Genomic DNA, 27,168 nt, shown 5'->3' on the forward strand with positions numbered 1-27,168 from the left:
GGAATCGCTTGGAAGGAGCCATAACTGCTAAGTGGTGCTGGTTAGAAACGGTTGTTCCTTACATCACTTCTCTGGGCTTGAGGAGAACGATGTGCTGAGGGACCTGGCCCCCCCCCGGGGGGGGGGGGGGGGGGGGTTGATCGATTGATTGCGATATCAATCACTTCATTAACGGCTCTAGCATACTGAAGACCTGGGAAGTACTCTGGCTGCTTTATAGAGAGGGGCCTACAGTCCAAAGGAGACAAGGGTCTCCCCCAGTCACAAAACAGGTCTGTAGCAGCAGTAGTCATTGAACTTGTGTCCAACTCCTGTGCCTTACCTTTGAGACCATCTTACTTCTTGTGACACTTCTAAAGACGACAGTGTCCTCTCTGCGTAGCTCAGGAATGACTGCCTCAATTCTTTTACTAGGAACCATGAAAAAATTCCTATGCCAGTGTATATAGGGGGGGCTTCTGCCTCTGAACCCTTCAAATGTTGTTTACGTCTTGATGGTGGTCTTTATTGAGACATCTTTAATCTCTTCTTTGAAGAGTAAGCGCTTTAGAAAGGACTGTCTCCTCGATTTGCATTTTTACTCTGCTACGCAGTGACTGGGATCGCTGGTCACTTTAACCGGTTCAAGACAGCCAGATGGGTCTTCCTCTAAGTGGGATTCAGACTTCATTTAAGAAATCCTCTTTCCTCCCCCTCTTCTCCTGTCAGGCCCCACGCTACTTAACATCTGCTCTATAAAATTACAAGATGCTTAGTTGTCAGGTATTGTTAAGGACACAATTTTTGAGAGGTTACTTTCTTTTTGTTTTTAAAGTAAGACTTCAACATTAAAAGCGATGGCCTTGCCTGGTCCTGCTGGGAACAGGAGTGTTTCTGTGACTGGCGACAGGTTTTTGAGGACCCTGGCGCTGTTCTTGGGACTGAGGTTTGCAGGTTGCCTGTCGTAGGGCATTTGCTTTATTCACAAGCGCTAAGCTGGTTGCTTCTACCCCGATGCGGCTAGTCAGCACTTTGGTCCTAGACAGGGAAATGAATCCATTGGAAAGTGCTTCTCCACCAGTCAGGTAGGAGCTGGGTGCCGAACATATCCTTTCCTTGTGTCATCCGCCTCCAAAATGCTATTCCCAGCTGCGTGTTTCTGAAAATGATCTGGGAGGTGCGACCATGCCGAGTCAAAGCTGCCACCATACGATGCTGCTGAGGTCCCTAAGAACCGACCTGACTTTTCAGCATTGTGAAAGTTTAACTTGGTGAGACCTGGTGGAAAGCAGAACTACTGTCGACAAAATCTCAAGAGGTTTTGGCACTGTTGGCTGTTGTTGTGCCTTGTGGGTGATACATCGCTCCTAAATTGACAGGACTCCATTCTTTCAAGCTCACCAAAATCACCTAGCGCTTTCTTGCTCCAGTACCTTTTTCTGTGTCTTTTTGCTGAAGTTTGGTAGCGCTACAAAGTTGTGATTCAGCTGGATTGAGAGCTGTGAAGTACCCATAACCCAAAACTCACTGTGAGAGGGTTTTTTGAGCATGAAAGCCTAGTTAAGCATTTCTTCTTTTAGCCATTGCCTTTTGATAAGCGGTCAACAGAATTCCCAGTAGTTCCTTTGTAGCTTACTGTATGTTTTTCATTAGACCTAGTTTGTGGATAATATACTGTAGTTAACTTTCCTGAAATTCTGTAACAGAGTATGTTTTTGATTAAAAAAGGTAAAGATTCAACTCTCTGGCTTCTTTATTTCATTCAGTGGACAGCTTTTACCGTTTCTGGCCGGTTATCAAAACTGCTAGCTGCGGTCTTGAACTGTGTTGTGGCTAGGAGAGCTCTCCGGGGCAGGACTGTCTGTCATTTCAGAGGGTCGGTCCTTTTCTCAGAGTCCCACGTGTCAGATACTTGGGTGCAACCAGCATCGAACCCGAAGCCAAGTGCAGTCCAGAGCAGGCACCAGGTCTCTGCAGCCGTATGTGTCCGTGAGCGATTGCCATCCTGTGTTAAGATGTGCACAGGAGCTCTACTCCATCCGCTCCTGCAGTCACCAGCCTGCACAACTCTTCCCAGTAAATGAATAAAATACCAACCACCTCCAGTCATGAGATCTAGCAATAAAGCAGGAGACAGGCGATGCGTTTGTAATGCTCTGGGGCTCTGCTGATCTCAGTAAGCGACTGCATCCCAAGGTTAGAGAAAGGAGAGAAAAAAAAGAAAAAAGAAAAAAGAAAAAAAAAAAACCACCCTCTGAACCCCTAAATAACTGTAATGCAAATGGTGACACTTCGCCCCGAAACATCTTCCTGGATGTATGGAAACACCAAATACTCAAGTTCTCCCCACAGATAAATTCCCTGTCACCAAGACTCTCCTGTTCAGTTGCACGGTCCCTCCGTAAGCTCATCCATCACCACCTTAAACCAGTTTTAGCTCCTTACCTCACCAGAAAACTTGCCGGACTCTCCCTCCTGATGCTGTTAGCAACTCTTTTGTAACTGCTGCCTGGTCGTGGCCAACGTAAAACCATTGGATCTCACACTGGTGGTACCCTCTAGAGCGCTGAGCAGCTGGGTGCTGGCGCGTGATGCTGCACGTTTAACTCCCCCGATGTGACCATGCGGCTGCAGGCTGGGGATAAATCCATACCACAAAGCTAAAGCAGGACCAAAAAGTCTTAGCCTGAGCACCAGCTCCTCCTGACCGGTCGTCCTGCGGGTGAAGTCTGGGCTTCCCATTCATGGCAAAAAGATCACAAGTCTAGATTGCTTTTTTTTTTTTTTTTTTTTCTCTCATTTTTTCCTTGGTTTGCGCATACAAACATCGTAGAAACATATTTTTTCCGCCCCCGCTGACGGCATGCACGCCGTACAGGGTGGGGGGGAGATGCTGTACACGGGTGGGGAGGGGGATGCAGCACTGGGGATAAGCTGGTACTCCCAGCTGAGCCCTGGCCCCGTTGCCAGCTGCTGGTACAGCGTACGCTCGCAGCAAAAATCCCTTTGTCACCCTCATCCGCAGCCTTGCTGCGGGTCGATGCGGTTCCCATGCCCTGTTAATGCCCCGCTGGTCCCGCTCCCCAGCTGCAGCCGGGGGGGGGGGGGGGGGTTGTTTGTACTGTCAGATGTCACCAGCGCTTGAACTGTGACCCTTCCTAAATGAGCTCGTACGCTAACGATGTTCGTGCTCGGCTGCGCCGGCAATTGGAGGGAGCAGATGGCCGGGGTGGTCGAAAGGTCTTGAGCAGCAGCTCAGGCCCACGACTGTGACCGGCTTTGTGCTTACCTGGCTGCTGGAGGGGGGGGGGGACAGCAACGGGATGACCCCCAACCCGCCCCGGGACGGAGGGCAGGATGGTGCCAGCCCCGCACGGCAAGCTGCGGCAATTTGAAATCCTGCAAAAAATAAGGGGTTTTGGGAGCGTTTTGGTGTAGATGGGGTTTTTCCCACCCACACCGCAGCAGAACCAGAGCTGCGGGCGTGCTGCTCCATAGCTGCTCCTGCAGAAGGGTGTGCGGAGACGGCATCACGCATTTCCACTTGCTTTTTTTGCAGCTTTGCATTCCTCCTCCCCCCATCCCTAACACTCCCATGCTGTACTTCATGCTATGGAGCTGTTGCCTGCCAGCATCAGCATGTAGGATTTCCTACAGCCCCTTGGTGCAGCTCATTTGCCCAACGTGTTTTCTTTGCAACAACCTGCACCCCTGGCTCCTTCAGCTCCTTTTGCATTTATTTTAAACTTTACCCAAGCAGTTTCTGGAAATGTGCTGCAACTTTGGAAAAAAATTGGACCAAGGGTATTTTGGGGGGAAAAAAAAACCCAAAAAACCAAAAACCCCAACAAAACCCCCTCATTTTTTGTTTATACCAGTTATGCTTCTTTCAGGAGCGCAGCCCTGCGGCACCAGTATGGGATCCCACCAGCCTGAGCCTTGCTTATCGTACAGTCAGGGCTGGGGGCTCAGCCCCGTGCCTCCCCCTGCCACCAGCTGCCTGCACCAACCAACCTGCCACCCTGCCCACAGGTCCCAGCCGCAGAAGGATCGAGCTTTCTCTGCAGCCTCTGCCACCAAACTTGCTCCCCACCTTACCAGCACCGGCCGTTGTCCTGGCAGCTCCAGTGGGCTGATGAGCAGAAATGCTGCAGGATGGGGATTAAGAGGTGCCCGTGGGCAGGGAGCTCCTCCTTGGGACCCGAGGCACGAGCTCACTCACCCGCAGGCGAGTTTTTCCCCGAACTCTCCAACAATTCCAACCCCAAAAGCCAGGTCGGCTCCTGAGTCTTGATGCGTCGGCGGTCTCATCCCAAGGGAAGCATCGCCCTTCTACCTCTGCCAGAGCCACAGCCGACGTGAGCATCCTCACGAGACGTGGAGAAGAGTTTTGGTTCCAAGGAGGGAGAGGATTTCTGAGTGCAGCTCCCTGTCCTGGCGCACCAGCCCAACTGCTCGCAGAAATGCAAGAAAGACCAGCACGAAGCACAAAAGGGCTTTTTAAAAAAAATTTTTTTTAAACTTAAAGCATTTTGTTGCCAGCTCCTGACCGGTACCTACTGTCCCCGGGAGCAAATTTGAACCCTGTGGACAGCTGAGCAGGAACAGCCTAACCCTGGCTGATTTTCAGGACCCATCGGGAGATGCTGAGCACGGGGACGTGCCGTTCCAGGCACAGCCTGCTCTGCTTCCCTCCCCGAGGTTCATACAACTGCTAGCGAAGCAGAAAACAACCCCGAGTTCCTTCCCTGGCAGCTGCGAGACATCTCCCATCCCCATCTCCCCCTCGCTCCCAGCAAGGAGCCAGAGGAGGTTTCCCAGGGAAAGGAGGGGGCTTTCGGACCAGCCAGGTGCTGTTGCAGGAGGTCAGGGCTGCGAGACACCCTGCCGGATAAAGGTCCTGCGGGGCTTCTGCCCGATACCAAACCAGCCTCACCGATTCCAAACCAGCCTCACCGATTCCAAAAACCAGCCTCCCCGGAGCCCTCCCTGCCTGCGGAGAGCCACTACAGGAGCTCCCGGGCCAGCGCAGAGCCCAGCCAGGAAAGCTTTGGGGGCTGAAAGGCAAAATGCAAGCTGACTGCTTCCTTAAAACTTCCACCTTGAAATAAAAAAAAATTAAAATCGTTTAGCTGTCCTAACCAGCCCGGTTGGCAGCGGGGCAGACCGGCTCATGCCGATGCCCGGTGGCGAATGCTTCCCTTTCCATGAACAAGAGTTAAAATTCCAGGCGGGTTACTCACTCATCACAAGTGCTCCTGAGCATGGAAAAATAAATTCACAACAGCAAATTGAGGAGAACTAGAGTTTTTTAAGCCCGTGCCTGTCTTATGCAACTCCTAAGTAACCGCAGTGCTACTTGCTCTGCTAAATAAAACGTGTCGGAGGGGTTTGGATTTAAGATGGTTATGTACAGCTAGAAGTCAGGAGGTTACATCTCCCCACTGCCTGAGGTTTTATGTCTGAGGCCTCTTGCTGCAACGCTAAAACCGCCCCAAGACCCAAGTGAAGTGAATTGAAATACTCTTTGATCTCTTCCCAAGACTTGCTATTAAAAAGACAGTTAAAAAGAATTAAGTCTCCTTGCCATCCTCCTAAAGAAAGTGAACAGAAAGTTTAGGTTTGAGGACACGAGCTGTGGGGCAGTGGCTTTGAGGACCACGGGCAGATGCATGGGCTCCACCACCTCCGCGTACCCCAGGGATGTTCGAACACTTGCTGATGAAGGAGGGGTGAAACATCCCTCAGGCAAAGCGGTCCTCGGGCATCTAAAATCCTTGGCCAAGCAGGAGAAATTCAAGTCAGTGTGTACTGCTGGGAAGGAGCAGCTTTTCCCCCCCCCCGACCCCCAAAGAATAATCAGAAATAAATTCTGGCAAAAAATTTGGCAGCACCCCATTGTATCTACCCCACCGGCGAGACCCAACCAGGGTCCCCATCCATAGCACCAGGCTGCATGAAACAGCCTCTGGCAGCATTACAACCAGCATTTATAAATACACACCTTTGAAGCCAGATGGCCTTAAAATGCCTTTTCCTATTAACCGCTGTCGCTCTCCTCCATCCCAAGGAAATGTCCATCAGCGGTCCAGGTGCTCTGTTTTGCTGCAAACCTCCTTCCCAGAGGGGAACTGCTCCCTCTCGCAGGTCCCCGTTGGTGAGAAATGGGGAAGGATGCTTCAACAGGGAGCAAAAATCAATCTGTACGAACATCACCAAAGTATCCAAATATGCTCCATCAGCCAGCGCAAAACCCAGGCTAACCCAGACCGCAGCAGAGCTCCTTCCAACAGCAAAACCAGAAAAAGAGACAGTGGCCCATGGCAAAACAGGGACACGGCGACTTTAGAAGGAAACATTAAAGCATTCTGCGCCAGGCAGAGGGTGCAAATCTCCATCCGACCAGGAGGGAATGCAACAGGAGGGCCACAAAGGTGATCAGGGGGCTGGAGCACCTCTCCTGTGAGGAGAGGCTGAGAGAGTTGGGGTTGTTCAGCCTGGAGAAGAGAAGGCTCCAGGGAGACCTTATTGTGGCCTTCCAGCACCTAAAGGGGGCTTAGCAGAAAGATGGAGACAGAGTTTTTAGTAGGGCCTGTAGCGAGAGGACAAGGGGTAATGGTTTTAAACTAAAAGAGGGGACATTCAGACAAGATAGAAGGAAGAAATGTTTTACGATGAGGGTGGTGAGGCACTGGGAGAGGTTTCCCAGAGAGGTGGTGGATGCCCCATCCCTGGGAACGTTCCAGGTCAGGTTGGACGGGGCTCTGAGCAACCTGATTTAGTGGAAGATGTCCCTGCTCATGGCAGGGGGGGTTGGACTAGATGACCTGTAAATGTCCCTTCCCACCCAAACCATTCCGTGATTCCTGCTGCTGGGTGATCCTCACAAACACGAGCACCGGGAGTTTACCTTGCAGCCGCACTGAAATAACTCTGAAATGCAAGTTCCCGACCAGGAGAGCAGGCTGCGGCTGTGCCCTCTGGAAGACCCCAAGTTGCTTTTTAAAAGGCAGCGTGTAAAGCCAGAAATTAACAGAAAACAAGATTCTTCACACGTGAAGTCACCCAGCCACACTAAAGTCAGGTCCGTGGCGTGTTAAGCACTGGGAAACCCCCGTGGTGGGGGGGTGGCAGGGAAGGAGGGATGTCAGCCAGCCCCAGCCTCCACAGGCTGCTCCAAGCGACAACTATGAAGACAGCAAAACATTCAAGTTAATGGAAACAAGTCTTTATTAAGTAACTTTTAATATCAGAAAAATAAAACTCTTATAATTCTCTTTACAGCAAATATATAATATCAGTGCTTTGGCCGTCATAAGTTAAAGGCCCTTTATCATAAAATATATGGTTTTTAAACTTTACTCAAATTGAATTTATAATCCCTATGACCTCCCTACATATACATAACAAAAAGTGTAGTAAAATTAGCAAATACTAAACTATATTGATAGTTTATCATTCTTAGTTTGTGGTTTATAGAAATGGTACACGCACCTAATGTCTGTCGATTCCTTGGCTTATTAGTTGCGGTGTACGATGCAATAAAATACAAAATACATGCTCGGTGAACATTTGTTCGTATCTACAAGACTGCAGCTAGAGATTAGGTTTCAATACTGACATGTAACTATTCTACAAGCAATTATAGCATTAAAGTTATGCAGTACATAATATGCCATCAAGGCAACTCTTATACTGAAAATCATAAAATAAAAACCGTTATTTGTAAACTTTTATACGAAATGTAACTCTTCAAGTGGAAATAAAAAATAAAATTTTCTGTATATTTACTAGTTCAATACACATATAATTTCTTTTTGTTATACTGAGAAAAAAGCTTTGTCTTGTCTTGGGAAAATAATGCTTCAAAAAAAATAGAAAAATCCACCAGAACTCCACTTTGTGTCTTTTTTTTGTTTTTGTTGTTTTAATATATGCCAGCACAGATTTGGGAACGTACTGAGGATGAAAAAGCTAGAAACATCCACAGGTTGAAATGTGAGAAGCGCATTCAAAAGACATTTTTTTTTCCTTATGATTGGAAAGACAGTTTTGAAATGAAGTAAACTGATTGCAGGGCCACCGTCACAGCTGCTGTCATGAATAATACAAGGGCACATACGCAACTCCCCCTTTTTCCTTTTCCTTACTAAAAATAAAATATATATTTATATATGTGCAAGACAAATATGGATTGAACATAAAAATGCTTCACATTTTGAACTATATACTCTCTAAAAATGTCATTTAAGAACAGCTTGATCAGACTAACGAACGGAATGTCAGCATCCTCACTGTAAGTCGAAGTATGTGCATCCCAAAGCCCTTACTGAAATGGGATGAAGCCAGCCAGACTTTTCCACATTACATTAAGAAAAGCAGTGGGTAGGAATTCACAAATTGACACGTTCCTGATCCTCTGAACATACTGCCCTTAACACGTCAGGTGAAACGGAGGTGCGTCGGGCAGCTTCTCTCCCCCGCCTCACCGTAATTTATTATCTGAACTTGCCAATAACATCATCCATTTCAATAAATCAAACTATGCTTTAAAAAAAGGTATTTGCAATGCTGAAGAATTAGGCATAAGTTGTTGCACAAAGCAAAAATAATTTCCCCAAACCTGTTTTTCAGAACTGGCAGTGTAAAGAAGGCAGCATTGGAAGTGTTGTTTGATATATTGATAATGCCACAAACCCTCCACAGCAGACGAGTACTTCTGCGTTTAGGCGACGAGGTTCATTGCTGCCAGCACACAGAAGTCAAACGGTTAACAGAGATCCTTTAGAAAGCCTGTAAATTTTTTTTTTTTTTTCAGTTGTGTAATTGATGAAAACTTCCCCTCACTGTGCCATAACATCACAGCAGATGTATCTCTGCTAAACATGCCATCTGCTTACACTGAACCGGACAGAGACCACCTAGGTTTAGTGTTACCGTAGCAGCCTTTTGAGAAAGTAGAAATTTACTAACAACTTCAGCCTAATCCCAAGAAAGCCCAACAGTCAGAATTCATTAGGAAGTTTACTAGAGGGTACCATTACACCCATGCCTTTAAGAGTTTTAAAAAGTCCATATATAATAATACCTATATATATTTAAGAGTGAATTTGGATTGCCTGAGTAACAGCTGTCTGGCAAACGGGACACGATGGCGTTTCCTTTTCACAGATTTTGTTGGCACACTCCATGCAGAAGAGATTGTGGCCGCAGGGCACCAGGGCCGCAATGACTTCGCTCTCGAAGCAGATCACGCAGTCGTGCTTCCGTCTCGACTCGGGGGGCGAGCTGGACGTGGAGCCGCCGTTGGAAGAGGAATAGCTGTTGGTACCATTGGAGAAAGCGGGGATGTATATGGGAAGGCCGGCTTGGTGGCCGGTGCTAGGTGGGTCGCTCCTCACTCTCCTAGCCAGCGGGTGATCCAGACTCTCTGGAAATGTGGGCGACAGGCGAGGAGTAGATGGCTGGCTCCCTCGGCGCTGAAGCTTGGCATTACTAGCAGGGTCGCTACCGAAGCCAGAGAGCGGGTTTACAGGTTCAAAAGGGGTCCAAATGGTTTGGGAAGGCGTTGGTAAGGAGTCATACGCGGGAGAGTCGACCGCATGGTCTTCCGTGCCCACCGAAGGCAGCGTTTCTCCAAACCAGAAGTTGCCTGTGCTGAACGGACTCGTTGGGCTGAAGTCAGCCAATCTATTGCTTCCAAAATAGGAATCTGTGGAGCCACTTCCCAAGGAGCTGGAGCTGTCATTTCTATAATTAGAAATCATCCTGGTGCGGCTAGGAGGGACAGGATTAGAAGCAAGCCACGCAGACCCGAGAGTGCCTCCTTCAAAGCTCACATCTGTACCGTTGTAATGGAAATCGTTCTCTTCGTTCAGCTCGATGTAGTTCCCGGTGCGCATGGCTATATGCATCTCGATCTCCTCACGCGCACGGTCAACGTTTTCGGGCATTCCCGTGACTTCGAAGACAGGCTCCTTGTCTCTACTGGGAGTGACTATGTAGGTATGGGTCTGCTGCTGAATTCTTTTGATTGTAGCTCCTTTTGGTCCAACCACTAGCCCAACTACACGGTAAGGCACCCTGACTTGGACTGTCGTCTGACCTGGCAGGTTGGGGGTACATGGCAAGCCTCCCAGGGCAGGACCGTTCTTGTTGCGTGACGCTCTGATCATGGAGAAGTGTTCAGCAGCTGAGAGAATTTCCCTTTTAGCCATGGCTACGTCCTCTTTTCGTCCAGTGACAACAAAGATGGGTTCTTCTCCACGAACGGGGGTCTTAATGTAAGTATTTGTCTTGGCCCTTAGTGCTTTTATTTTGCAACCTGTTCAAAGGAAACACATGCAAGTTTAGCAAGACATCTAAGTTTAGAAAGCCACAAGAAAGCCACCTATTTTAAGCTGTTCAAGAGTTTGAAGAAACTGTAGGGTGAAACTAGAAGCAGCTGTTTTTATCTCTGCAACCCACATTAGAGAAAGCAGTAACAACTTCTACCTATTATTTCCAAACAGGCCTCTGACACAGCCACAAACTATTTTAGCAATGTTTCTTGGGCTGATTTAGCCCATCATCTCCTCGATTGCTATTAGATGGTGAACAAACATGGATGGCTTTTTCTCTATGACAGACATGTTCATAGTTATCCCAGAAATACTGCTGAGCTTGTATTTTTTCCACTGATTTGGTATCCTTCAGTTATTTCTAAGATTCTGCAAAAGGAGCAAAGGCTCACACAAACACACAGGTAAGTCTGCTGATACGCTAGCCTTCCACTGACAAGCATGACCTAAAAGCAAATTAAACATTAACAAGTGAGAGAAAGGTCTGTATCACAACCCATGTAGGATATAGATAAAATTGATTTACTGAGAACTCTTCATTGCTTCTTGTTATCAATAAGTGTTATTTAAACCTTACTCTTCCCTGTGGGATGAAGGAGCTGCTCCTTGAACTGTCAAGTAGGAGTTCAAGCAGTTTGTTGCATGCAAATAAGGCCTACTATGTAATATTACATGCCTACGTGGAATTTCTCTTGTTAACTGGGTAAATACAGCCTGAAAAAGAATCAAAAAGTTAATGTAACATTTGTCTTTGATTTTGGGGGTATATATTCAGTATATATAATACTGAATTATAAAGTTTACTAGGACACAGTGGTGGCAGGCTCTTTCCTAAGATGCTTAAGGCATTCTGGCATGGTGCACACAGAAGCACCTTTTACCCATCACAGGACCAGAAAAGCAGGCAGTGCAAAATTCAGAGTTGCAAGCAGGTCCATGACACGCAAGACAGTCTACGGGATTCAGTCTTAACTGAATTTAGCCTATATTAAAACAAGTTCAAAAGCATGTCACACTAAATGTCATTTTATAGCAAGCCTCATCTTGAAACAACTATAAGCAACATTTGCAGATCAAGTGTTTTCAGCATAATTTCACTTGCAGAGTGAAATTTGTTCCCATTTTCCTCACTTACTTTAAGTATCTTGTAACTGTCTGGGTACGCGAAATAGTCTCTCGAAACAGTGTTTTGTCAGTCCCTTGCACCCAAGGTACCACTAGCGATAACAATTTTACAGTTAGAAAGCCACTCAAAGATGCGCTTTATTCAGGACTATCTACTAATGAAAAAATAGCAAATATGCAGATGCCGGTTGGAATAGAGGGAAGGAAGAGCTGCTTCTTGCAGGGCCCCTGCACACAGCAAGGACAAAGGCTGAACACAACAGCCCTTTGTTTCCAGGACACAGCTGGAGAGGAAGTTCATTATCTTCAACAGCTCGTCAGGAGGGCTCTCGGAGGCCCTACCTCCAACCAGAAAGCGCAAGGAGGAGGACGGGAGGGCTCCGGCAAGGGAAGGAGCGAGGCACAGGCAGATCTGCGCAAAGGAGGGGATGCAGACCCGAGAGCCGAACAAGAAGTTCAGCACGAAGAGCAAGTAAGTATCTGCAGGAGAGCACAAACCCATAAGCCTCAACCTCCCGCTACAGCCCAAGAAGGGTACTAGTGCTCTACTAGGTAAAAAAAAGGGAAAACACAGGCAAGAGATGACTTATGGAAGTAGCAAAGCACGCATCCTTTGAAGCCATGCCATTTCCCTGCTTGTAACCGACAGCAGCACCTCACTTTGGCAATTTGCCTTTACTCCCTCCGTCTCTTTGTTTGCATTTCTCCCTGTAAGTAAATCTGCTCGCCCACCCTGCTTCCCATTCCTTCACAGTTACTCAGAAAAGATGGTGGGCTCAAACCTTAAACCCGCAAGGATCCCTAAAATGGTGCTGCTGAAGTTCTCCCACCAATCAAGCCCTCTTTACTGGAACACCTAAAACCAAAGTCAGTCTCCTCATTTGTATCAATTATTCTCCAATTTACACGGATTACTTTCATTCACTCCATTCCACCCAAGTATATATCCTTATTTCCTAAAAATTTCAGAGGCTGCATTTAAAGAATACTAGGAGCATCTAGCACAAGACATACTCATATATAAATAGCTAGATAATTCTTTATTATATACCGCAGTTCAGAGCCTACTTAATTCTAGATTCCACAGTGCCTTACCAATTCTTATAGTTTACATTTTAGACAAGATTTTCCTGATATTTTAGAAACTCAAATCAAGTTAGAAGTCTGCACCTTCAGCTCTGTTCCCCATTTCAGCTGCAAATTCCCAGAGATAGCTTTGCCAGAGCCACATTTCCAAACCGCTCTGGTGTGATGAAAAGCCTTCTTGCCTTTCTTCCTCAGGCTGCAGAATGGCACAGACCAAGGTGGGCAGAGCTTTTCTTTTAGGGTATGAGTCGCATACCTAGAAAGCGGAGGCCAAACGCTGCCTCAACTCCCCGCAGCGACAGAACGAGACTTTTAAACACCAGAATGCTGGCTTCAATGGAAAGCTGACTCCACAAACCGTCAAGGTCAACCCTGAAACTTTATCTGAAAAGTTAGAAAGAACTGAAGAAAGTCACCACATAAGAAACCCAACATTTCTGAGTGAGTCAGTCAATACCCACTGGGTTTTGTCTGCAAGGCATGCTGGAAAACCCCACAACAGACATTCATGTCAAAGCACAAGGTCAGTAGCCCATTATACCACTCCAGCGGGATGATCTTTCTATTTGCTTTTGCTCAGCTGCTCTGGTTTCCCACCCTCCTCAATTAGTCACTACTGAGGCGATGATACGAAAGCACGGCTGATCCCATCCCCTCTCTGACGATTCATGGCATCCAGAGGTGCTGCGGCCACGATGACACAGGGTCGGCCAGCTATGAAGTCATGTGGCCAAAGGATGAATCAAGAAGTTTCCTAATCTCCTGAGCTTAGACACAGAAAGACAAAGGGGGGAGAGGGGGGAAACCACCACCCCACACTTCTGCAATAAATCATCAGATCATTGTATCCAAGACTTTGAAGTACATAGATTAAAAAAGCCTGAAGAGGGGACTTCTAGACTGGAAATTCAATTTAATCAAAACTTTCAAAGTAATTTTAGTTTTGGTATGATAATGTAAGTCTATTCAATACAAGTTACCGTACTTGGTTCAGCAGTATAAGAATTCCTAAGCAGCACATTCAGCCATAAGTACATACTGACAAAGTTGAAGCCAAACCCTTTAGTTTTGCTTTCGTTTAGGCAAAGATTTAGCACTTGCCTGCCCAGGCACCCGACAAGGAGCAGAGCCGTACTCAGCCCTGCAGGCAGGGTTCACCCTGTGCCGGCTGATTTGTATCATTCTTCTCAAGCCTCCTCCCTGTTTTTCCCTTAAGAGGATTACTTGACCGAACATTTTCAACACACTATGAACATTATACTCCCCAAGAAAATTAAGGGTAGCTCTGAAGGAATTGTTTACCTCATACACTACCAATTTTAAACGATCAAATACTTCCTTATTAAAAAAAGGTGATGGGAAGACAGATTATTTCCCCCCCCGCCTTGAAGTGAAAGTTAAGGGTAGCAGCCACAGCACCCACAGTCCTCACCCATCACACAGTGACAGCCAGCTCAGCCTTCGCTCCGACTTTCACCTTTCATCATCACAAGCAGGACAAGATAATGTCAAACCCAGTCTCAGGCCATTTACTTCACACGGGAAACTCCCCAACGGAGCCGGCAGAGCCAAACGACCGCAGTGGGAACCCTGTGCACACCTGCCTTGCACCACGCCAGCCGACCTGCTGCCGTGAGCCAAGAACCACCCAAAAAAGCATCCCACAGACTCCTCCTCTGCACAGCCACGGCTGTAGCCCAGGAGAAAGGGAAGCTTCCCCCTGTTTGTTTCTTCTGCTGAATTCACGTCAATGCCACACACTGGGACAACGGGACAAGGAACGGAACTGGGAACGGGACAAGGATTGATTTACAGGTGAGGATCCCTTTGTTGCGGTGGTCTCTTCCAAACAGCTACACCAGGGGAAGGGAATCCTTCGTGCTTCTCAGTACCAGCGTTAGCAAAACGCAGCCTGTCAAAGCAGGGACACACACACCTCACACCCACGTTGATGCTGTAACTCTTGCCAAGCGCTGTGAAATCGGGGTTCAGGCACGCACGGGAACCCAAACCTTACCGTCACATCTGTTTAACCTTGCCTCCCCAGTTACACAGGGCTTTGGGAAAAAAACAACCTGAAAAAACCCCAGAAGTTTATCTCCATAGAAGCCTGGAAGTCACGCCAGGTAAAAATTCAGTGAGCAGCCCCTGTGAACCACAATCAAATGGCAATACCAGTCTGTTCTCCTTCCCTGCTCCTGACGAGTACCCAGCTAAGGGGATTAAAACCAAAATTCTCCTGCAGCTCTTGAGACACACAGATCCTTTGGGAAGACACCGGTACTGCCTGGGCTGTAAGAGCAGCAAGCAGGGTGAAGTTGCATGAGCACCAACTCATCTCTCACGCAGGAGGCAGGGCTGATGAACAGCCCTGACCAAACGTGGCATCCTCCAACTCAGCCCCAGAGCAACCACAGGCAAAGCAGAGAGCTCACAGATCGGCCTCCACAGCTTGTTAGCACTAAAGAGAAAGCCATAGTTCACAGGAATATATTTTTTCACTAGCTTTGCCATTATCTGATAAAAGGCAATACTGCATTACAGCCTCCACTCTGAATACGGTCTTTAGCTCTCTGACCATCGATTTTGTACTATGCTGACACCCAGTAAGGAGGTGGTAACAGAATTAGCGACATCAAGCTGGAACCATGAGCTGCTAGCAGAGCCATGGCTAATTCCTTGCCTAGAAAGTACGGGCAGGGTCTGGGAAGTCCAGGATGGGACAGCATTGCTGGGTGTGCCAAGGAGAGAGGGGATTGCACAGGGATTTGTTTTCCATGAACCTGCAACTGTTGTGTATGGACACAGCTTTAAAGGTAGAGTCTGTAAAGCTGGTACAGCCCTTATTTCATTGCCAGGTTGCCATGAGCTTTTATTTGGAAAGCGAGAACTCCTGCAGCTAAGGTAACAAAGGATTTGCAGCGACTGAAACGCTGCATGTACCGTAAGGCCGATAGCTGCTGGGTCTGCAGAGCGTAACACTGCCCACCCGATTAACAAACAAAGAAAAATTAATCTACTTCATTAAGAATGACTGCTCTACATATTTTTCAGAAGGGCTGTTCATTCCCAGTGGTGGTACAAGCTGCATTCTTTTGCTTAAAAAATAGAGTGCTTCCTCTCAGTTGTGACATGGCTAAAAGTATCTATCCAGTTTGTGATTATACAGTAGAAAACTGATCTATACTCCATTTATTAAAAAGAGATGAAGCTCCATTGGGACATAAAATGAAATCCTATTCTGAATTACTTAATGGTTAAACCTCCTTAAGCAGGCTGGCTACACAAGAAAAGTAAGACCAGAACATTTTTGGCACTTCACTGGGTTATTAAAGTCATATGGAATACTACCTGTTGTCTGGTCAGTTGATAAGACTGACTGCGATTACTATTGCATTTCACCTAAGATCAATTAATTCATCTCACACCTTGTTTCAATTCATAGACTGGAAAATTTCAACTCCTGACAGTTTTTTTTCAACTGGCTGTTGAATATAGTTAGTTGAATCAAAGAAGATGAAGAAAGTAATTTCTCTACACTTGCAAAAGATGCTGATCTGCCCAAAACCCCAGATCCACATACTCAGGCAGCTATTTATCACACCTCTGGCATTTTGATTTTAGAAATGAAGGCTGTAAAAATATTGCTTTTAAATTTTATTTTTAAACAATTTTAAGAGACAGCCTAAACTTGGATGATAATTATCAAACAGAATTTTTTGAAAGCAAGTTTTCCTTTATTTTTATGTAGCTTTCTCTACCGCTAGAGGTAAGCTGAGAGACACCTCGTTACAGAGCACAGCATCCATGCTGAAGACAGGCCTAGACCAACCACCAACAGCTGTAACAACTCTCCATTAGCATTCTATAGTACAGATAATAGTCTGATTACTATTTGGGTTAATTAGCTGGTAAGATTAGGGCTCCCGTGTGACAACTAGACATGATACATGCCAGAGCGCTCACAAATATGAATACACTGAGAGACATCCGCAGCTCGCAGCTGAGATTTGCTCAAGCTCACGGGGCAGGTCGCTGGCAGGTTTGGAAACAGAAGATGACAGTCCCCAAAGAAGAGAGCAGGCTAACTGCTTAAATGGGGACATGGACATATGCAGATTTTAAACAACAGCTGTTTTGTTCACATAACAAACCAAAGCAATCTCCTCCCTGGTGGTAGCCAGGCTGCGGTTCCTTGGAGGTGGCCACTTGAAACACACACGTAGAGTCGTGAGATTGATGTCCCTGGGCAAAGGCTTTTCCCGCAGGCTACCCAAGCGCTATATGTGCTCCTGCCCTTCATCAGGTTGTATTTTTTCAGATGAAATTTTCCACTTATCACAGTAGGGATGCTTCATAATGAGAACCCACCAAGCAGAACTTCTTCTCAAATTTACGATCCAAAACATGGTACCAATACCATTACAACCCCAAACTGGGGAACAAAGTTCTAGCTCTCTGCTCTGGAGCATGGCTGTATTAGTGGTTTCAGACCACGACTGTACCTCAGAAGTGCTGTACACTAGTAATAACCATTTTTCACTTCTAACAATAATGACACTACAATAAGCAATGCTACAAGTAGGTAAATTAGTGAGTAGCGTGGAGAAAGAAAAACTGAAGTGACAGCCACTCTGATAAAGTTATTCCAAAAGAAGGAAAGATGACATACAAGTCTTTCAAGAAAAATAAAAATTAGAGCATTTTCTACAAAGACTTTTTCCCTGCCTCTTGACCCCCTCATTAACTTACCACTGCAATCAAAGGCTTTTAGTACGTGGCAGTTACCAAACCCCTGTGCCTGCCTGTGGAACATTTCAATATGACTCACACTATATATAGTGACCAAGACTGCTCCCATTATCATTCCATCATGCTTACCCATTTCTGAGGAGCAACTGACCACTTTTATTTCGCTTTGCATTTTTTACATGTATGAATGCTAAGACGATACATGACTTCCCTACTTGTCAGCATTCAGCTAGAACTGCAGAACGGTTTTTAGACAAGATACTTGCCAGACAAGCGCTTCAAGCTTGAGTGCACCAGATGCTGGAGTTGCATGGGCTCGGGCTCGTCCAGGAAGGAGGACAACCTGGAGATCTCAAGTACCTCAACCAAAAGCCAAGGAATCACGGTCAGCCACTTGGCTGTGCCAGACCACAGGGAGCAGGACTTTCTTTGGCCCTGCTGCTGCCAAGCTAACGGATGGAAAAAGAGGGGAGCTTTAAGAGTCTCTGATGATGCTGAGAAACCTTCCCAAGAGAAGGCTGCTCACAAGCTCTCAGGGATGTTTCCCTCTTCTGGAAAACAAAAGCCCTGGTTCAAGAACCGCATACAAGCTCTTTATTAAAGATTTCTTAGGTATGTATCAATTTATCAATCGATTTATATATCAATCCAGTACAAAATGAAGCAGTCAGCCTGCACATTGTTTCCTTCTATATGTCAGGCTGGGACAATCTATCAAATTGGCAAACTCACAGGCAGAGGAATACTCCAATTCCCAAGACAGATGGCAACTCAGTAAACAAGTTACATGCAGCAAAAGAGCCAGAGGGCAGCAACTTGTATTATTAATTACTTGCACTACTGCAGTACCAGGACTAAGATAGCAGCTGCTGAGCAAAATTAGGAAGATACGGCAGTAGAAAAGCAATAGTTGTAAGAGAGGGAGTATGTCCAACAAATAAAATAGCTACAGGACAAAAGTTGTTTTCATTAAGAACATTGATATAGTAAATGAAACAGATTGGTGTGAGCAACAGTGTTGGGAAACCTGACCTGCACTTAAGGAGGATATTAAAAGGGACCGCCATTCGACATGGCACACAGCATGCCAAGATGGCCAATAAAAGGAAGATTGCAAAAAACCATGGAAATCTTCACCTACACCAAATCCCCGATTCAAAAATGCTGCTAGACCTTTGTTTTTACACACAAAATTCCACAGTACGTTGTCAAATGTAAAATGCACTAGAAGGTAAAAAGTAAGAGATACTGTGTCTTTGTTCAAAGGAGAAGCAGAGAACTTGGTGCAGACCACAGAACTACTGACTCACACCAGTGAAGGAAACCGAGATCTCAGACGCTGGCAAGATCTCATGAACTTAAAGGAATACCTGAAAGACAGAGAAAAGGAAGACATTCTTAAAGGGTAACTGAAATTGGAAACAAATACTTGATTTAAAGCTTTTTGGCCTTTTCTTTTGATTGAATAAAAATGTTCTAGTGCTCAGCAGCCTTTTTTTTTTTTTTGTTACAGCAAGTTTGCAACCCTATCCCTGTTAAATTTTTTGCCTGCAATGGGGAATTGGCCCTGTGGGGTGGACGTACTGCATCAAAAACAAATTAACAACTTTGAGATATCCAACACTTTGTTTAGAACAAAGTTTCTCTTCCAGAAATTCAGACCACAGTGTACTAGATGAGAGGGTAACAGGGGCTAAGACAGTGAAACACACAACATCTGCTGACTTTACTAACAGCTTAAAAAAAATTCATCACTGTTTTCTCATGCCACAGACAGGTTAATCCAGTGCAGTTCAGAAGCACATTAATCACAATTTCTTGTGTATGTTATAAACTTAAAAAAACCCATACTCTTTCTTGTAAAATTACTGTGTTCTAAAAAACAAAGGGACCAGAGGATTAGAAATTAGCATTTTATGTCACAAGATATTTATTATTTTAATTTCAGCTTCATCCAAAAATCTTACTTATGCAGGTATTCACTTCTGGTATTCATACGTTAAAATCTACAGAATTTCTGGCAGACTACACAAAGAGAAAAATCTCCCGAGTGTGCACTGTGTTTGGTGTGCTTCCCACCCAACAAGCCAGACAAGAGCAGCATTTATGACTGAGGATTTATGACCCCAGCTGGAGAACCTGCACCCTTCTGACACACTTTGCAACTTGAGTTGGATCTTTGCATAGCATAAATGACAAATAGCAGAACTGAAATGTTTGTTACACAGCACCAGAGGAATAGGCCACTGAAACCTCAGCAGTGATTTCAGCCTGTGCCAGGCCACAGTAGGCTCACGTGTTTCAGTTCTGGAGTTTCAGGCTCTAAAAGTGACAAGACTTCAACTTTTCAGAAAAATAGCTTTTATATTGGATTTCAACAAATAGCTCAAGTTTTCTGTCAGTCTTTAGAACAAGCCACTTAACATGGCATTTAATAACCTGCTTGTTAAAGAAGATGAAAAAAAAATCTGAAGTGTAACTGCCTTTTCAGCTTTCACTTAAAATCAGTTAGCTGAACCTGTGGTCTTTGTTGTCTGTGGCAATCAGCTGACACCGAGATATGTGATGACTTCAGTCATGCAAATTAAACTTATTCATGAGAGTGGAAATCTTAAGCATCCAGTTTTAAAAAACACAATATGCAATTCAGACTGGTTAGCTATGCTTACGCTGACTACTTCTTACAGGTCAGCAATTAATAACCAGTCAAGGCTATATAAGTATCACCAGTAATTCAGTAACATTGTTAACAGAACACATCCAGACATAAAACCAGACATATAGTTCTTTTTGAAAGGACTATAATTATCCTACTATAGGACATCCATGTACTGTACTCAGCTAACACAAGTATTTGCTCCAGGATTGTTTTAGCACTGTTTCCACTCCCCCAGAGTGATAGCCATTGTTTTTATTTGGCTGTTCAGCTACACTAGATAGTTATCAGCTACCAGCTTATCAGAATAATTTTTTAGGTTCAAATTACAGGACTATTTTAAGCAAAGTAATATTTTGCTCAAGAGCCCACATTCAAAAGCAAAGAGCAAAAAGGAGTCCAAGATCATTAAATATGCATAAAAATGTTATTTTAGTTGCAAGGCCATCTCATGCAAAGCAGATTTGTCATTATCGATTTAATCAGTGAAATGGGATGATATCACTCCTCCACCTCTTACTCATCTGGGGTTTGGAGACTGCCCTGCCCGTTTCAAGTTCTGCAGCCATCATCTGAACTATTCTTACTGAAGAAAGAGAAGCAGCAGGCTTTAGAGTTAAAAGTAGCTCCAACTCGAGTGAAGTCTTAGGGAGAAAAAACACTATTGTCAGATTTATCAAGGATAAAACCACTTGGAAAATCACATTACTTGGATAGTCACAACACTGGAATGCACTAGCAAATATATTCCAGCAATCATTATCTGAAAACAGTTAATACACTCAAGGATGAAGCATCTCTTTATAGGACAGACTTTTGTCCCTTCCAGCATCTTTCAGGTTTTCTGTTCATGTCTTCAGACACCACCCCTCTTTTTGCATTGTTCAAAAGAGCTTTTAGCGTTGAAACATATCTTTTTTTTTTTTTTTTTAGTGTAAAGGAAGTAGTGGGGGGCACTGATGACTCCAGTTACACTAGTCAAATCCTTCAAGGCCCACCAGACCACAGCAGAATTGCCACAGAAGGTCACCATCACCAGCTTTACATATAAGAAACAGTTTTCAGGTGATTCGCAGCAGACTTACAAGTCCTTCACGTGATTTAGAGATTAAAACAAAACCTCCCAGGTTAGATCTCCAGAAGTTTTTTTAAGTCTGGATACATGCTTATATAATTTTGGGTATACGCCCTATGCCAGCTTTTCTCAGGCAAACAAGGTCACCTCCTCAGCAATGCAGCTTTCTTGCTACCACTTCTCAAGAGCACTTTTCTCCAACTTTATTTTTTTTAAACCAATGCAACTTTGTGCATGCAGGATTTTTAGCTGCTGACAGCAAAGGAAGTCACTTTTCTCATCAGCATGATGACTGGCCAACTTACCGAAGGTTGGATTCAACAGCTAGTTCAAATTCATACAGGAAGCCTGTACAATGCCATGAATGGAATCTAGTTTTCCTGGCTCCCAGTCACATGCCTTAACAAGAATAAAAGATACAAATATCTTTTCCTTTGTTGTTCACCTTTGCGTTTCTTCCACTTCAAAGACTACAAGGAATTACATTACGCTACCCCAACCAGTGTCTGTCAGCTTCATTTGGAGGGGGGGCGGGGGGCAAGGGGAATAAGAAAAGGTTGAGAACATTAAAAAAAAAAAACCAAACAACAAAAAAAGCACAAAACCCCATAAGGTTTCAGAAATACTACAGGACTTTTTTTTTTTTTTTTTTAAAAGGAGGAACACCTACTATTCATTAAAATAAAATCTTACTTAAGCCTTTTCCAGTGATGTAAATTCTTCCAGCAGCAACACATTAAACTACTGTCACAGTAACCCAGCAGCCTCCAATGTAGCTTCACAAGAAAACCATCAACCACAAGGTACATTTCAGGCACTCCACACCTTCTATGGCTGCAACATCCCACATCTGTGCACAGCAACCAGCACAGATTTGGTAAGCGCAGCTATCCACGTGGGAACCTGCAATACAGTGACCTAGAGCGGGGCAGTGGGAGCACCACTTCACTACCTGAAGTGCTATATTTATTTCTGAAACTTGCACATAATTAAAAAAAAAAAATGCAAGCACCATAAGTTTTTTGCTTGTTTACAGATCTCTCAGGAATCAGGGGCTCCTCTTGTCTGATAAACAGTGTCTGGAAATTCTGTTCCTCTGTGCAAAAAATTAAATTTGGGTAAAGAATAACCGTGGAATTCCGGTTATCATTACTCTTTCAGTTAGGGGGTTAGGACTTACAATAAACATGCTTTCAGACACAGCAATGAGGCCTCCAGCAAAGCCCAGATCAAACTCAGCATTCCTGGTATTTCAGAGCTGATGTTTTTGGGCTGCAGACATTTCAAGTTCTTTTTGTACCTCACAAAGACAGCAATAGAAAGAACATAAACTTAATCTTTGTGAAAATCCATCAGAAGCAACATTCCAATTGCATCGCCTTTACATAATTAGATACTGAACTATTACAGCACAGAGGAGTCTGGCATAAAACTTAAGCTGAACTCGTTCAAGATAATGCAACCAGCTGGTTACGACGTGTGCTAGGAAGAGAATATGCAGCATCTTCATTTTCAGAGAGAGCAGAACGATTGGCAAAGGATGCGGCCCCGGCCAGCCTCGCTCGAGGCAGACCAAGCTGCACTACAGCAGATGACACTTTGCTGGGCTAGAGCACAGACACATGCAAAGCAGGTGGATGAGAGAGCAAGAGCCTCTAGCCCATGCAATGAGCCAGCACAGCTCTGGGCCGTAAAAGGAGATGCAAGGACTAGTATTTCTTCGAAATGTGACAAATATTTAGTGGAACTTGACTTACGTAAGTCAGTCTCTAAGCATAAGTCTCCCTTGAATGAGAATTTTGAAGGACCTCCTTATGCAAAGCTTTCATGTAAGTATATTTGGTAACAATTTTTTTAGCTCTCCCTCTGCTCCCTTCTGCTCCTTCCGCTTTTGTAGCCCTAATTCTTTTTATGATACAACCCCTCCCCACGGAGACTAAATATTTTATCACAAGCCAAACAGTGTGACATCAGATAAGAAATAAAAGCAGAAGCAGCAAATGAACTCTTCAGGAACAATGATCCTATTTTTATGCAAACTCCATTATCTTGTTTTTAAGTGACTCAAAGCACTGAAAAATATACTACAGAGAACAATCCTGATCTGGTGCAGAACAAACACGGCAGCCTAATCGGTCCTCAAAGCCTAATAGTTTGTATTTCTCTTTTAGAGGACTGTAGCAATAACTGTTTCAGTTCTGTTTTCCACCCCCCCCCCCCCGCCCCTGCCCACCATCCCCAATGACACACGAGCAAAGTCTTAAGACATTCAAACACTATTTCTTGGAAAAGATATTTTCTGCTTCTGAACAGAATGGACTTGTCTGCATCAGAGGAAGCTACCTGCCAATTTCTGCAGCACGGCCTTTGGTTCTCCTTTGACACACCCAGCAAAAAACCCACCCTTGACTCCCAAAAGCCTAAAATAAACGCAGGAAGAGAAAAACAAAAGTCTGCCTAAGCATCGGTGCTCAGTGGCCATTTCTTTAGTCCCACATTAGCGTAGACTGATTTTACCATTTCTTCCACGCTCAAGGATTAAAAAAAAGAAACAAAAGCCACATTGATGTAGGAAGACCAGACGGCATAACTGCTTGTTATCAGAGCTGATCAGCACATGAGACACACCACCCCCAAACCAATAAAGAATAACACAGAAAGGGAAGAGGAAGAGAGCTGCAACTTCACTGCCTGCATTTCCACACCTACACTTGACACTGCTCAGCGCTTCGCTCGATATATAAAAAGTGCTTTTAAAATTAGGTTCACCGCCGGGAAGCTGGCACGAAACATCACCTTTCTAACTCCTCCAAGCACCGCTCCCACGAGACCACATAAAAGGCCAACAACGAACGTGACATCACCGATATGACCTTATCCTAACGGCGTAAGAGAGACCCACGGAGCGTAGCAATAGCGATCAACAGGAAGCCACAACCCCAGCAGAAAGACGAGGGCTTTCACGCAGGAGAGGGCTGCACGTGGCTCCTCGTCTCCATCTCGCTGGCTCCCGAGGTCCCACTTTGTCTCGGCGAGCGCGGCGGAAAGCTGTAGAAAGAGCGTCAGCCCATACCCTGCCCTGCAAGGCGAGCAAGTCCAAGGCCTTCACCCCAAACTCTCCGCAGAGCACGCCGCCAGGTTCCTTGGGCGAAACGCGGCTTCCCACCGAAGGCCACCAGCCGAGCGTCACCCAAGACCAAAAGCCCACCGCCAACACCTACCTGTACGCGGCCGGACGACGCGCTGGGCTTCGCAGCTCCCGCGAACCAAGAGCCGAAGCTCTGAGCTAACCCGGCGCTCGCTCTCGCCTCCCAAGCAGGGCCGGCCTGCTGCCGGCACCCTGTCCCCGGTGGGGAAGCCGGGCTTTGGCAGGGGAGATGTAGGCCCCCGGGGGGGGGGGGACGACGGATGGACCCCACGAAGCTACTACCGAGGCGAGGGGCTCCTCCAGCCGCCCCCGAAGGGGCTCACCCCGCGGTGGGGGGGGGTGTGCGGGCAGAGGCTTGCCACGAACCCCCGGGGGAAGAGGCAGCAGGCCCCTAGGCCGCCCACCCGTGGACTGGGGGGGGGGGTGGGGGGGGGGGGGGGTGGTGTCTCCCCTCCCCGGTCCCCCACTCACCCTGGCGGCCCACGATCTCGGCGACGTGCTCGGAGCTGGGCACGGGCACGCACTCGGTGGTGTTGACGCTCTTTCGGCGGAGCAGTGCCGCCTGCTCGCCGTTGAGGCCCGCCGCCCCCCCGCCGCCGCCGCCGCCGTAGGCGTGGGACAGCATCGCCGCCATCATGCCCTGAGGATCGTCCGCCCCGCAGAGCGCTCCCGCCGCCGCCGCCGCCTCCTGCGCATCGAAGGAGGGCGAGAGCAGGACGGAGCCCAGCGCCGGTAGCAGCGGGAGCGGCTGGGAGGGCGAGGAGGACGAGGAGAGCAGCAGCAGCGCGGCCGGGTCCTCCTCCTCCTCCTCCTCGTCCTCCCCCGCCAGCAGCTCCTCCTCCTCCTCCTCCAGCTCCAGGTCTCCCTCGTCCCCCGCCGCCTCCTCCTCCTCCGCCCCGCCAGGCCCCGGCTCTCCGGGGGGGTCGGGCGGCGGCGCCAAGCCCGCCCGCCGCCGCCGCCGCCGCCGGGCCGCCCCCGTCCCTCCTCCTCCGCCGGCGGGCAGGCCGCGGTCGCGGAGGCCGAGGCCGGCGAGTCGCTGCTGGAGAAGCACCAGCGGCTGCGGCGGGTGGGGGGGGAGACGCGGCGGCTCGGCGGGCTCGGTGGCGGCGGCGGCGGGGGGGGGGGGGGGGGGGGGGGGGAGAGGCCGCGGCAGCGCTCCCGCTCGGCATGGCGGGGGGAAGGCGCTGCGGGCCGGGGCCGGGGCCTTAGCGGCGGGGGGTCGGCATGCCGCGGCGGGCACCGAGCGTGGCGGCGGGTGCGGGCTGGGCGCTGAGGGGCCGCGCTCCTCAGCGCGCCTTTTGTCCCATGGCGCTCCCCTCGGCGGCGGCCGCGGGCGGCGGCGGCGGCGGCGGCGGACGGGGGGGGGCGAGGAGGAGGAGGAGGAGGAGGAGGAGGAGGTGCGGCCCCGCCCCGCGCTCGCCGGCGCGCCATTGGTCGGCGGAGCCGGTTCCTGGGCGGGGCTTGTGAGGCGGGGAGTGTGTGTGAGGGGAGGGGGGGGGGGCGGTGGCCCGCCGCCGCCTCTGTGTGAGGAGGCTGAGGTGAGGTTCCTCAGGGACGGGTAGGGGAGCTGTGAGGAAAGCCAGGCTGGGCGTTCTGGGTTTAAATTCAGCCATCCTTGGTGAAACGGTGTGAGACATCCCCCACCCGCCCTCCAAAAGATCAAAAAAAAAAAAAAAAAAAAAAAAAAAAAGAAGCCTTTGATGGACGCCCTCCTTCCCCTGCCCTCCTTCCCCTTGTGTTCTGTCGTGGGCTTCCCCGCTGAGGTGAAGGCTTTCTGGTGCGGGAACTCGATGCCGGTTAGAGCTGTGCAATTTTTTACCTCAGCCCCTTAGCCTCTTCAAGTGGCCGGTGAAAATTTTCAGGCAAAACACAAAGAAACTTGTTTGGAAACATGATCGCCGAGAGTCAGGAATGGGAAAGGACGCCTTGACTCTGAAGTGAAATGGTGAGCCGGGAGTGAAGACCACTGGCCCCTGGTTCGTGGGCCCGGGGAGAGAGCCCGGGGAGGAAGACAAAGCAGAGGGTGACACGGTCCTCCACAAAAACAGGCTGGAAAATGGTCTTCAACAGCGGCCTTCGGGCTCGGCGTGAGGGCAGCAGGGTTGTTCTTGACGAAGTCAAGGAAAGCCAGGTGCAAATGGTTGAAATACGAACGTCGGAGCAAGAATTGGGGTGGGGTAGCTGCTCCCTGAAGATGTTATGCTGAGAAAAGGTTCTGGGGAAAAATCCAACTCTAGGTTACAGATGCCCACGTCGTTCCCAGTGCTGGGAAAGGGAGACGTCGGGGTAGGAGCGTAGGCTGGGAGAGATTAAAAGTTCTGTATTCACCACGTAGCTGTGAGCTTGCAGACAACCATGAGATGCGAGAGGGACAGCAGATCTTTAGCTGGGGTAGAAAGGCGGAGGTCTGCAGTGGAAGAATCGGTCTGCGCACTGTCGGCCAGGGAAGGGGAGGTTTCCAAGAGAGGAGCATGGTTTGCTGTGCCACAGGTGGCTGATGGGTCCAGGAGAAGGAGGATGGGTCTGTCAAGCGTGGCAAAGCCCATAGGGTGCTGGGGGGGAAGGCTTTTGAAAAGAAACGAGGTCTGAACCAGAGGAAAAGCTCTCCAGACGGCAGCAGTTGGACTCAGCACGTGTTGTTCTCAGCAGCCAGATGTCCACGTCATTGCAATCACTGAGGGTGTTAATTGGCACCCAGGCGGATGCTGCTCGCAGCGAGACCGAAGTCCAAATTGCCTTGCTGCGACCGCTCCATCCGTGGAAGCCGACACTTGTCCTCAGAGGTCCTCCTTCCAGGTCAGAGCTGAGCAGAGCTCCTGGACCTTTGTGGAGATGCTCTCTAGGTCACCGTGCTGGGGGCACAGCACCCACACTGGGCTCCAGATGAGCGGGGGCCTTCGTTTCCTCTTTTCAACTAGCAAATAGATAAATGAACACAATAGCCCCTCTATCTACTTGTGGAAAATACTCGTAAAAACGAGAATTAGATAATTGTCTGCTGGGGCCC

The 27,168-nt window shown here is 47.6% G+C and overlaps 1 protein-coding gene across 1 annotated transcript; it reads right to left on the reverse strand.

The window, feature by feature from the left end:
- Positions 1-7,191: 7,191 nt before the first annotated feature.
- Positions 7,192-25,392, reverse strand: MEX3C (mex-3 RNA binding family member C). The gene is given in 3 exon segments (XM_030005042.2): positions 7,192-10,303; positions 24,633-25,296; positions 25,298-25,392. Coding segments are annotated over 3 exon segments (1,923 nt in total). The 5' UTR covers positions 25,331-25,392; the 3' UTR covers positions 7,192-9,077.
- Positions 25,393-27,168: the final 1,776 nt, after the last annotated feature.

This window comes from Aquila chrysaetos, chromosome Z (genome assembly GCF_900496995.4).
Source record: "Aquila chrysaetos chrysaetos chromosome Z, bAquChr1.4, whole genome shotgun sequence".
In the NCBI taxonomy this organism is placed as follows: domain Eukaryota; kingdom Metazoa; phylum Chordata; class Aves; order Accipitriformes; family Accipitridae; genus Aquila; species Aquila chrysaetos.